This window comes from Hyla sarda, chromosome 3 (genome assembly GCF_029499605.1).
Source record: "Hyla sarda isolate aHylSar1 chromosome 3, aHylSar1.hap1, whole genome shotgun sequence".
NCBI classification, from domain to species: domain Eukaryota; kingdom Metazoa; phylum Chordata; class Amphibia; order Anura; family Hylidae; genus Hyla; species Hyla sarda.
Genome location: NC_079191.1, coordinates 344,380,596 through 344,393,500, shown reverse-complemented (window position 1 = coordinate 344,393,500; position 12,905 = coordinate 344,380,596). Strand labels below are relative to the sequence as shown.

Sequence of the window (12,905 nt, the reverse complement as noted above, 5' to 3'; positions counted from 1 at the left end):
TTCTTCTGTGTGCAGTCTCCTGCATGGCTCCTCGGCGTGTCATCAGCGGTTCACTCAGCAGTCCCGGCAGCCACCACAGCTCAGCTCACTGTTTAAAGGCCTGCTCAAGATCAGAAGCCTGGGCCATGGCTGCTTTAGAACAGTAACTGGCGGTGGCTACTGATGCGGGACTAGATGGTGCCTCGACACACCTGGGGGTGAGCATTGACACACTAGTGTGTTGCAGCACCCAGTTTGGAAAGCTCTGGTGTAGTATATAACAAAACAAACCTTTACTTACCTCCTGTGCTCCCATGATGCCTCCAGTGTCCTTCTCTGTGCTCCTCAGCCATCCTCTTTCTGAGCTGCAGCGTTACTGTTGGCGTCAGGAAGCACCCAGGCCCTGTGAGTGACAATGCCTCTCAGAGAATTGGTAGTCAAGGTGGGACATCTCTGTGGCCAGCAATTCCCTAAGCGAAAGTGTCACACACTGGACCCGGGTTCTTCCTGGGCCCTACTCGTCAGGTTGCTGCTCAATAAAACAATCTGCGGGGCCCTGAACAGGACACCTGAGTCATCGCAGTAGAGCAGGTGTTGAGAAAAGGTTTGTTTTGTTATCTACTACAGAACGGACATAGTTTTGAACCCCCCAAAACTGCTGGATAACCCCTTTGAACCCAAATCTGGCCAGCTAGTGATTACATTCCGGCCTCTTCTTGCTCATCTATATTTCAGTGATCATGTATCTCTGGCTCTCTCATAGACTATGAATAGAGCATGTTCCAACACAACACTTAATCACGGGGGATCAGACACATAACATTGTTATAATAAATGAGACCGGCCCGCAGTACAGCACCAGTGTATGTTAGCTATAAGCACTTCAATAGATGTACGCTGTTAATGTTTTTTTTTTTCCTTCAAAATTTTTCATTTTTCTTCAATTTTTTATTATGGCAGAGCAGAACTATAAAGGAAAACTTATAAAACACTGTACCTCGTCTGGGCTGACCTATCGCTTTAATAACTCCGGGACAGGACCATCTCATGATCCAAGGTACTGAGGAATCTCTACTTTGTTCTTTCAGGAGCTGTGTGGGTAGTTCAGACCAGTTATCCTTAGTTTTCTCTTAGTTTCAGGTAATCTTTGTTCAAAAATTTTTGTTCATCATACAACTTGTTAAATGTCACACTCTTCCAAAGAACACAAGTCCGGCACTGCTAGTGTGTGAATAGCACGGTCCCATTAGTGCCCAACATACATTAGCATACAGCACGTGTATCTGTTCAATTTTAGTGTTGCGACTCAGTGGTGTGTAGGGAACAGCTCACACGGTGGGGTCGGCAATGACAGTATTCACACAGGCAGCAGGTTTCAAATGTCTAAGAGGATGTTTATTTAAATGATTTTATGCACAAATGTTAATGAAATGTTAATGTTTGTTTTGTTCAGGACCTTTACTTTTATTTTCGTTCAGCAATTCTTTTCTAGTTTTCATTTCTACTTTTTCAAAAGCTTCTGTCACTCGTTTCTGTCAGTCTGTTGGTAAAATCTTTTGCCTCATCCAAATAATTTTATTGATCATTATTAATTCTTTTTAATCTGAGATGAACTGACTCTTTTAAGTGTGCATAGAGTGAGAACTTTGGAAATGAAGTAATGCATTTTTGGAAGTAGTTTTACGAAAAGATGTAGTTATTAGAGTGTTTTCAGAGGCTATTACCATAGCATCTAAAAACTTTGAGTTTAGTTCCATCAAATTGGTAAGTAATCATTGTGTTAACATTGTTAAAGGGGTATTCTGGGCAAAAACATCTTGTCCCCTATCGAAAAGATAGGGGATAAAATGTCTGATCGCGGGAGGGGGGCCCGGCGGGACCCCCGCGATCTCCCTGCAGCAGCCCGCGTTCTATGCGTAGCTGCGTCTGAAGCTTCGGAAACCGCAGGGCTTCCAAGACGGGGACCTGACGTCACGCCACGCCCCCTCCATTCATTTCTATTGAAAGCCCGGAGGATTCTGAAACTTCAGACGCAGCTGCAGCAGGGAGATCGCGGGGGGGGGGGGGGGGGGCTGATCAGACATCTTATCCCCTATCCTTTCGATAGGGAATAAGATGTTTTTGCCCGGAATACCCATTTAATTGAATTCAAGTTGTACAAACCTTGCAAATTCGTCTTCACGTTTATCAAAAATGTTATAAAAATGTTAAAAATATCGTTGACAAACCTTAAAAATTATTTAATATGTCTGACGTAGGGATTTTTGGAGGTGAAGACGAAGTTGCTTTCCAGCACCGGTAAAAATGCATTAGTATAAACACAAGATACAGGGGGACCCCATTGCAGTCCCCTGCTTTTGAAGGTATCATTTGTTGTTATATTGTGAAGTATTATTAGACAGAATGAATCTAAGTGACTCACAGAAAAATTCTATAAAGTCATTAGACTTACAGTATTTGTGTACCTTAATGTTTAAAGAGGCACTGTCATTGTTGAAAACTTTTTATATGTTACAGAACTAATCATATGATGGCTTTTTGCAATATAAAAATATATGTGTCTGTATGTATATATGTGTGTGTCTGTATGTATGTGTGTCTCTGTGTGTGTTAGGGGGGTGGGGGAACTGTAACCTAATGTGGGGGGTCTGCAACCTAATGTGGGGGGCCTGCAACCTAATATGGGGGGACCTGCAACCTAATGTGGGGGGACCTGCAACCTAATGTGGGGGGGCCTGCAACCCAATGTGGGGGACCTGCAACCCAATGTGGGGAACCTGCAACCCAATGTTGGGGGACCTGCAACATAATGTGGGGGAAACTATGTTAATGTGGGGGACCTGCAACCTAATGTGGGGGACCTGCTACCTAATGTGGGGGACCTGCAACCTAATGTGAGGGCCTGCAACCTAATGTGGGGGGCCTGCAACCCAATGTGGGGGACCTGCAACCCAATGTGGGGGACCTGCAACCCAATGTTGGGGGACCTGCAACCTAATGTGGGGGGACCTGCAACCTAATGTGGGGGAAACTATGCTAATGTGGGGGAACTGCTACCTAATGTGGGTAAACTGTGCTACTGTGGGGGAACTCCGGTGCCTGTCCCTATTGTGGGGGAACTCCAGTGCCAGCCAGTGACAGCTATGTTCATTAGCATCTAATTTTACTAGGAAAAGATAAAACAGACAGAAAACGTATTCATAAAAATGCTGTACTTTTATCTATAAAATCCTTGCACTAATTTTATAAAGATCTATTCTTATCTTTATACATTTTATCCTGTTATGAACTCGCCATGATGTCTTAGGAATATTGCAGGCAAGCTCCAAGCATCTTCCTCTGTGTAACATGTACAGCATGAAAGCAGAGAGGAAAGGGTTACAGAGTAGAGTTGGCTGACAGCCCAGGCTCACTCCTGACTCAGAGCAGACACAGTGAGGGAGACACAGACACGCCCCCTCCAGTCTGCACACTGAAAAAGTTACTGAGCAAAAGATAAATGCTTGTATCTCTGGAAATAAAGATCCTAGAGACATAAAACATATATGTACACGATCAGGATTAGGGTTCGGGTAACATATGGCTTTTTTTTTTTTTTTTTTTTTTGGAACTATGATAGGTACGCTTTAAGGTATACAAATAAGTCTATGTACATAACTTGTTTAGTGTATTTTAGGTTTAATTCACTGTTGTTTTGAAAACAAAAAACAATGTTTATTTATTTACTTTTAGATTTACTGCCTGTGTGTTTGTAAATGAAAAAAAATGTGGAGAAGGACATGACAGAACTAAAAGGGCGGCTGAGAACCTTGCATGCAAAAGGGCTTTTCTCTCTCTGCAAGCGGTGAGTTCTGAGGCCTTAGAAAAAACGTGAGTCAGGAATTAGCGCAACAGAATATTATTAACCCCTAATGCCCCTAACGACCAGACCAATTTCGAACTTAACGGGGTACTCCAGGGAAATAAAACCTATCCCCTATCCATAGGATAGACCTTATTAAAAAAAGAAAAAGAAAATGATATATAAAAATAGTTTCAAACTCTAGCCTACCCCACAAACTCTCTAAACACAAGGCATCCCTTACAAAGAAACACACAGAAGACCTTCACTCTGGTTCGATCCCCTCCCTCATTACCATAGTAGCAGTGGCCTACTTTAGGTACTAATAGCAGTCCCCTTTAGGTAGTAAAAGCAGCAACAGCTGCCCCCTTAAGGTAGTAAAAAAGCAGTAGTGGCCCCCTTTAGGTAGTAAAAGCAGCAGCGGCCCCCTTTAGGTAGTAAAAGTAGCAGCAGAAGCTGCCCCCTTTAGGCCGTAAAAGCAGCAGCAGCCCCCTTTAGATAGTAAAAGCAGCAACAGCCTCCTTTAGGTAGTAAAAGCAGAAGCCTCCTTTATGTAGTAAAAGCAGCAGTAGCCCCGTTAGGTAGTAAAAGCAGCAGCAGCCCCCTTTAGGTAGTAAAAGCAGCAGCAGCCCCCTTTGGGTAGTAAAAGCAGCAGCAGCCCCTTTAGGTAGTAAAAGCAGCAGTCCCTTTAGGTAGTAAAAGCAACAACAGCGGCCCCCTTTAGGTAGTAAAAGCAGCAGCAGCAGCCTCCTTTAGGTAGTAAAAGTAGCAGAAGCAGCCCCCTTAAGGTAGTAAAAGCAGCAGCAGTCCCTTTAGGTATTAAAAGCAACAACAGCAGCCCCCTTTAGGTAGTAAAAGCAGCAGCCCCCTTTAGGTAGTAAAAGCAGCAGCCCCCTTTAGGTAGTAAAAGCAGCAGCCCCCTTTAGGTAGTAAAAGCAGCAGCAGTCCCTTTAGGTAGTAAAAGCAACAACAGCAGCCCCCCTTTAGGTAGTAAAAGCAACGACAGCAGCCCCCTTTAGGTAGTAAAAGCAGCAGCAGCGCCCTTTAGGTACTAAATGCAGCAGCAGCCCCCTTTAGGTAATAAAAGCAGCAACAGCAGCCCCCATTGGGTAGTAAAAGAAGCAACAGCCCCTTTTGGGTAGTAAAAGCAGCAGCAGCCCCATTTAGGTAGTAAAAACAGCAGCAGCATCCTCCTATAGGTAGTGAAAGCAGCAACAGCCCCTTTTGTGTAGTAAATGCAGCAGCAGTCCCCTCTAGGTAGTAAAAGCATAGCAGCAGCCCCTTTAGGTGGTAGTAGTAAGAGTAGCAGATCCGCTTAGGTGGTAGTAGTAAGAGGAGCAGCCCCTTTTAGGTCATAGTAATTGGTTAGGTAATAGTATCGGTGATGTAATAATAAAAATAAAAAAAAACAAAGATACTCACCTGGCTTCTGCGCAGTCCACAGCGTGGCCTCTTCTCCCCACTTCTCATTGGGTCTGTGCTCTGGCGCATGATGATGACATTACTCGTGCCTAGAACAATGAAAGAGTAGTCCAGCGCAGATTTGATGCATAAATTCTTTATCCACAAGACACGGACATGTACAAAGGTGACGCGTTTCGACCACCGTACGTAGCCTTAATGCGCCAGAAACACGTCACCTTTGAACGCCATGAAAAAAATGAGGGATATTTGAATGATAGATTGTTCAGCTCATCCCCTGGCCTCCTCTGTGTCCCAGACTGGGAAACTCCAATCTCACCTTGAATCCACAACAACGAAAGAGTAGTCCAGCGCAGATTTGATGCATAGATTATTTATTCACAAGACACGGACATGTACAAAGTTGACGACATTTTGACCGCTGTATGCAGCCTTAACGCGGCCGAAACACGTCACCTTTGTACATGTCCGTGTCTTGTGAATAAAGAATTTATGCATTAAATCTGTGCTGGACTACTCTTTCACTGTTGTGGATTCAAGGGGAGATTGGAGTATCCCAGTCCGGGACAAAGAGGAGGCAAGGGGATGAGCTGAACAATCTATCATTCAAAAATCACTCATTTTTTTCATGGTGTTAATTCTTGCAGGCAGATGCTACTTTGAAGATTATGGGGGAGATTTGCTTGTGCAAAAATGTGCAACTTCTGTGTCCATTTACGCCGCACCCCACACTTTAAAAAAAGTGCTCTGGGCTTGCCAGCAAAGGGGGCAGGGGAAGCATTTATTATTATTTACACCAGTAACTGGCATAATTTCAAGTGGCAATCTAAGTCAGGTTGGAGCTGACATACATATCTAAGGATGCCACACAGGCAGCCACAGAAGTGCCTGATTGATTGAGGGGCAGACACCTCTAACTTAATCTGGCATTACTAACAGGGGTGGAACTTTAAATAAGACAATTTTTTTATGCAAAATATTTGGGTTTTTTCTGTTTGATGTATTTTCTGCAGTTTTTCTATATGCTAAACTTTTCGACTTAAAGAAAGTCTCTCAGCAGTTATAAGCCCCTGATGGCCCCATACAAAGAGGAGTCTGCAGAGCTGCCATAGCTTAAAAAGAGAAACAGGCTGTTCACCCGCACTAAACCCAATATATACTGGGTTATAGTGCAGGTGAACCGCTTTAAAAAATTAAAAAATAAAATAAAGTTGTCACTTACTTTAATTTGGTGAGTATTTGTAGAGTTATGGCAGGTTAATCTTCTCTTCCTATTGTGCATTTCTGCACAATGGAAGCAGGGAGCCAGCTGACCAAGCTCCCCTGCCTCCTTCATATTCCCCATCTGGCCCGCCCCCGTAATGAACATGCAAATGGCTACTGGGGGTGAACGCTACCACAACAGTATACTGTAGTTATTCTTCAATGTATTTTTACTATAGAACTATCCAGAAATAATTGTATTTATTTTTTCATTTAGTCTGATGTAAATTATGTTGGACTGTTCAATGATTTTTGCCAGAGAAATAAATGCTTGGATTTTAGTTTTGTGGATATGCGCAGAGGACCTTCTCACATGCCAGAGTAAGTGACAAATAATATTTAAGAATACCTTTCTTGACTTAAATTCTACATCCTTCTGATTTTATCCAATCATTGGACAACATGATTTCTTTCAAATATTCTGAAAAATTAAATGTGACCTCTCTGTGTTTATTAACAGGCTACAAAGATGGTCCTTGTGCCTGCAGCCTGTTAATAAACATAACTAGGTTTGACAGCCCTGCACGCACTTGACCACATAGCATAAGATGGGACTGTACCACAGAGAGACAAATTATGTACTATGACGGACGATCAAAAAAACCTGTTCCCTGTGCTCTTATCAAGTACAAATTTCTGACATCCTGCATGACACAAATACATTTGCATGGGCATAAGGTACTTAGACATATAATGTTCTTGTCATGCAGTATATACTTTGCACCAACAATCATTCCCAGCCATTGATTTTAGGTTTTTCTTGCCCAGCCCCATCTGTTTCTGTGTTTTTACTAAATATATTCTATACGTTATGATTATCACCTATGTACAGAGGTTGCGCCTTAACCTAAGGAAGGGTATTGCATTTAAAGCTAAAATAGGGCATATATATATATATATATATATATATATACATATATATATATATACATATATATATATATATATATATATACTGTATAATGTGATGACTCGCTCTTGCAGGCAGGTGTGGTTGCAGTTATAGAGGAAAGGAATCAGGATTTTTAAATCAAAGTGCCGTGCTTTATTCACACTTGGCAATAACAAAACAGTCTTAGTGCAGTAAAAGGAAAAAACAACAAACACCTGCGTTCCCTTAGGTATTGGTTCACACCAGAGTCCATACCATGCGGCAATTACAATGTCTTTTCCAGGCCTCCAGGCAGATTTCTCACCAGCTTTCAGACTAGAGCCAGGGCATGGAGGACTTAAACTCACCACTCACACAAAGTAAGCTACAAAAAACACAATCCCCTCCAGCTGGTGGAGCAAGCTGCCTTTAAGGCCAACAAAAGGGGACCTGGATTGTGGGGAATGGCCCCCACCCCACACTTGGCCATTCCCAGTAAGAGCCGTCCCGGTTAACTTTACAGCTATACTATAACTGTAGTGTCAGTCTTCAATCTGCAGCGCAGACACTGGAAAATTACCGGCTCTTACTCCACCGAGGCCAGGAACCTCGGTGACACATACCGACCATCCACGATGGCCCCTTTCACCTTCTCACAATATATATATATATATATATATATATATATATATATATATACATATACACACACACACACTGCTATAGCAATGTACATTGTATAGTGGATAGAACTAGATTTTTTTTTTTTGGGTTAATGAACGAAATGTAATATATTATAGATTAGCCTATGTGAATTACTTTTTTAATACACTATAAATGTGTTAAATTAACCCCTAAAGGTTTGGCCCCCAAGGGTCCTCTTTCTGGTCCTACCTGCAGTCCTGCTAGCAGATTTTCCCCTGCAGCAACCTGGCAGAGACAAAAGTCAGGAAATGCAGCAAGGGGAACCTCAGCTCAGTGTATAGAGTGTATGGAGCTGAATATTGAGTCATGATGCCTTCAGTGCAAAGTTCTGAATAATGTGCTTAAGATAGTGCTAAATATTTCTGCTCCCTATGCAAGCTGCTGAGCAGATCTGAGCACACTGTAGAGTTCAGTACTGAGAGCTGAGGGGTGTGTGTGTGCGGTCTCAGCCAATCTGCAGTGTGTAGCAGAGTGAGGGAGGAAGTTCTCCCCTGCAGGGCTTCAGATGATGTCATACCTGCTGGGGAACGCTCAATATCAAGGTAGAAAACTAAAAAGTATTACAATTAAAAGCAGAGGATGAACTTGGAGGATAAAAATATCTATCAACTTTATGACAGGTACTCTTTAAATGAATAAACAGTATTAAATCTAAACATAAAAAATCTGGAAAAATTGTATGTAAAAGCTAGAAAATAATTAGATATCTGCTCCAATTTAAATAATTAGAAATCCCTAAATTGAGGTGGACAAGAAAGCAATCAAAAATCAAACACCACCAAAATGTTGCAGGGGTCAAAAAGGCCCCACACACCTTTGGCCATGAATGGGTTAAAATGGAGAATGTAAACATGAGTAAATTATACTTGCAGCTCTTCTTATGGCATACTTGGTCATACTTCACTTGCTTATCGAAGAACAGGATCGTCCAGTACATGTTTGTGCATGGGGGAACCCCATTGCTACTGAAGAAAAGGCCCGAGGCCTTGAAACGCGTATAGCTATTCTATAATATACTGTATATCGACATTCAGTATCAATTTGCCATTCCGGCATTTGCAACTGCTGGATGCCCTTTGTTCGGTGACCACCGCATCACGCGCGCAGTCAGCGCTCTGTTCAGACACGAGGACGCCATCACAGATCACCACTCCCGCAACCAGCTACAGAACACCCAGCGGCAAATCAGAGTCCAGGACATCTACTTCAATAGGCCGGATGCCAGCCGTGCCAGCCCAGGACTCAGCCACCCAACTGCCGGACAGGCACTTACCCATTTGCGCCGACTACCCAGCCGTGCCAGCCTATCCTGTCCTGTTCCCCTAGGAACCGGTGAGTGGTGCTGTGCACCGAACCCTATCATAAACAGCCGTTCAGACGATATCTCAGTGCAGCGCTCTTCTACAATAACTTTGCATCACCTACCGACGACTGAGCTGTGATAATATTAGTATATTGCCACATGAACTGTGTCAATATTGTTACACTGCATCATTACAACAACTTTGTATCCTCAATTTATGAATGAACTGTGACAACCTACCATATTATCACAGTATACTTTCACTTCAACGCTGAACATTCAAAAAAATTTTGATTGAACTGTAACAAATTGACTAATAAGTGCTTCAACGGAATGAATTTCATCTATACTAGAGACTATTAATAATTGTTTCAATATACAGCATACCCCTACATTTTTTATAATTTTTATTACCATTTTATTACCATTTTTATTATTCTTTTGGACCCCTATACCCCATGCAAGGGCCCTGCTGGGGCTTTATAGGTTGTCCTTTATTATACATATATAGTTTAATTAATTGTTGTATCTAATAAATACCATATACTAACTTTTACTGGACCAACTCTTATTTCACCTATTTTTCAATTGTACCTTGAGGACTGATTTTATATAAATTATGTTTATATACCTCCATAGATTTGTAAATTACTTCTATTAAAAAATCTTAATCCTTCCTGTTCTTATTAGCTGCTGAATACTACAGCGGAAATTATTTTCTTTTTGAAACACAGAGCTGACTGCTGACATCACGAGCACAGTGCTCTCTGCTGACATCTCTGTCCATTTTAGGAACTGTCCAGAACAGCATATGTTTGCTATGGGGATTTCCTTTTACTCTGGACAGTTCCTAAAATGAACAGAGATGTCAGCAGAGAGCACTGTGCTCATGATGTCAGCAGACAGCTCTGTGTTTCAAACGGAAAATAATTTCCACAGTAGTATTCAGCAGCTAATAAGTACAGGAAGGATTAAAAAATTTTAATAGAAGTAATTTACAAATCTGTTTAACTTTCTGGCACCAGTTTATTAAAAAAAAAAAAAAAAAAAAAAAAAAAAGGTTTTCACCGGAGTACTCCTTTAATACTACATTTGGTATTTCCACACTTCCCCCGGGGTGAAATACCAAGTCCCGTGTCTTCCATCAAGATGTCCACCATAACAACGCAAGGAACGATTCCTACAAGTGTATGTTTATAATAGGTGGAAGATCGGAAGGCTTGTGCTAACAAAATATCAGTTTCTTAATACTGCCAGCCAAGACAATCAGGAATTAGTGGACTTACACATCAATATGTCTCAGTTGGAAACTGCTCTTGTCCAGGAGTCTAGACATACATGGGACATTTCTACCCTACAAAAGTACTTGCCGGATAATATATAAAGGCTAAGGATTCGCAAGTTTCCATCAACAATCTACACAGATGAATTTGAAAATGAGTGGGAAGCTATTCTAATAGACCCATAGACAAAGAAACATTCAAATGAACATTGAAGAAAATGCACTGACAACTCTCACACGCCAAACTGTTATACCTGCTCCCTGACCAGCCAGCAGCGTTCCTTGCCACGTGGTACAATAGAAGAAAACTTAAAGTCCAGCATCTTTAGGTGCAAAACAGGAACTCTTTATACAGATCAGTAAAATCACATCCCAAGCAAAGGACAAACGTCGACGCAATTCGGATCATGCAAGACCCTTAGTCATAGCATTAGAAATGACCACAAAGGTTGAATTTATAGCAGTACTATAGGTCACATGGTACATGACATCACAACAAGTAAAATCTAGTGGACACATAAAAAAAATTCAAATGAACATTATTACATTACAGGAGGAGAGTGTATCACTGTTTAAGGGTCATTCCATGTTTATGGAATTGGACCATGAAATCCAGGAGAACCTGGACAAGCAGGAAGCCTTGATTATGGATATTAAGCAGGCCGAGTGCATACAAGATTTACAGGACTATTTAAACTAACAGAGTCAATACCCCCCTCCCCCACCCCGTCAGGCCATCGTGGCCGGGATAAGCTCCTTCAGGCCTCGTTCACACTGCCATCAAGCTCAGTTAGGTGGAGCTCTGTTGGCAGTTCTTTCAAGCTTAGTGAAGAAAAAAAAACAGTGTAAGGCTGCATTCACATTTCGTTTTTTACATACAGGTGCCGGATCCGGCTGGGGGAGGGGAAAACTGGGCGCTCCCGTACCCCAGCCGGATCAGCCCGTGACTCCATTTACTTTAATGAGCCGACCGGAGTCAAACGGTGACTCCAGTTGGCTCAGTTTTGACCCGTATCCGGTTTTGGACCGGACCTAAAACCGTAGTATACTATGGTTTAAGGTCCGGTCAGGAAACCGCATACGGGTCAAAAATGAGCCGACCGGAGTCACCGTTTGACTCCGGTCAGCTCATTAACGTAAATGGAGTTACGGGCTGATCTGGCTGGGGTACGGGAGCGCCCGGTTTTCCCCTCCCCCAGTCGGATCCGGCACCCGCATGTCAAAAACGAGATGTGAATGCAGCCTTAGCAGTATTTTTTTTTTCCCGCTAAATTCCTGTAAAATTACCAGATCACCCACGGACCGCGTGCACGTGAATGGGTGCCGTTTGCATCTTACCCGTTTCGGGGTCCGATCGGCTCAAGAAAAGAAAAAAAAAAAGGCGATCAGACCCTTAACGGGTCGGATGCAAACGGCCGTGTGAACCTAGCTTTAGTGAGAGCCTGTGAGCTTGGGTGGACAGTCTTCTCCAACCTTTGATCCCCTAACTACCTGGTTATATCAAGGATACCAAGCACTTGTAGTTTGCGCTGGAGGGAGTGGAGTTTACAATGTCATCTAGTGTCCAGGCTAGCAGTGGCAGAGTACTAGATCCTCCATTCCATTGTACAGTTTTCGCTCTAATCTTGTAACCCCTTACAACATCATTACTTTAACACAAACACACTTACATGTATTATTTTTATGACATTTTTTGTCATTTGTGCATTTTGCCCTGTTCAATAAAATGTTGGACTATCTGTGTTTAAACACATTCTTGTTTTGTAGATTTTTCTGCCATGCATTAATTGGTCAAAGGAAATTTCCAGAAGCGACAGGAAACAACAAGAAAGAAGCAAAGAAGTATGCTGCTCAATTGGCATTAAAAGTGCTAAAGTCGGAATATCTTGGGGATCTTGAGGTATACTACTTTAAAAATTACAGTGTTGGACCATCTTGACATCTGCATTGGAGATTTTTTTTTTTTTTTATATAGGAGCCTTTCTCACAGATTCAGAACAAAAAGCCTTAGAGGATAAATACATATGCGTACCTGTCGTTAACTATTTATAACATAGAAAATAACATTTTATGTATATTTTTTGTCAGGATTCGGCAGGCTGGAGGTGGATCCTCTGTGTCAGAGAGGGATTGGCGTGGACCGTGCCGGCGGACCGGTTCTAAGTTGCTACTGTATTCACCAGAGCCCGCCGCACAGCGGGATGGTCTTGCAGCGGCGGTAACAACCAGGTCGTATCCA

The 12,905-nt window shown here is 42.3% G+C and overlaps 1 protein-coding gene across 1 annotated transcript in view; it reads left to right on the top strand.

Annotated features, from left to right (window-relative positions):
- LOC130361062 (uncharacterized) overlaps positions 1-12,905 on the top strand; it is a 30,957-nt gene that overhangs the window by 9,711 nt on the left and 8,341 nt on the right. The window contains exons 4-7 of the mRNA XM_056563624.1: positions 940-1,036; positions 3,712-3,823; positions 6,723-6,826; positions 12,434-12,566. Of these exons, the coding sequence (XP_056419599.1) occupies positions 940-1,036; positions 3,712-3,823; positions 6,723-6,826; positions 12,434-12,566 (446 nt within the window). The remainder of the gene's footprint in view (positions 1-939; positions 1,037-3,711; positions 3,824-6,722; positions 6,827-12,433; positions 12,567-12,905) is intronic.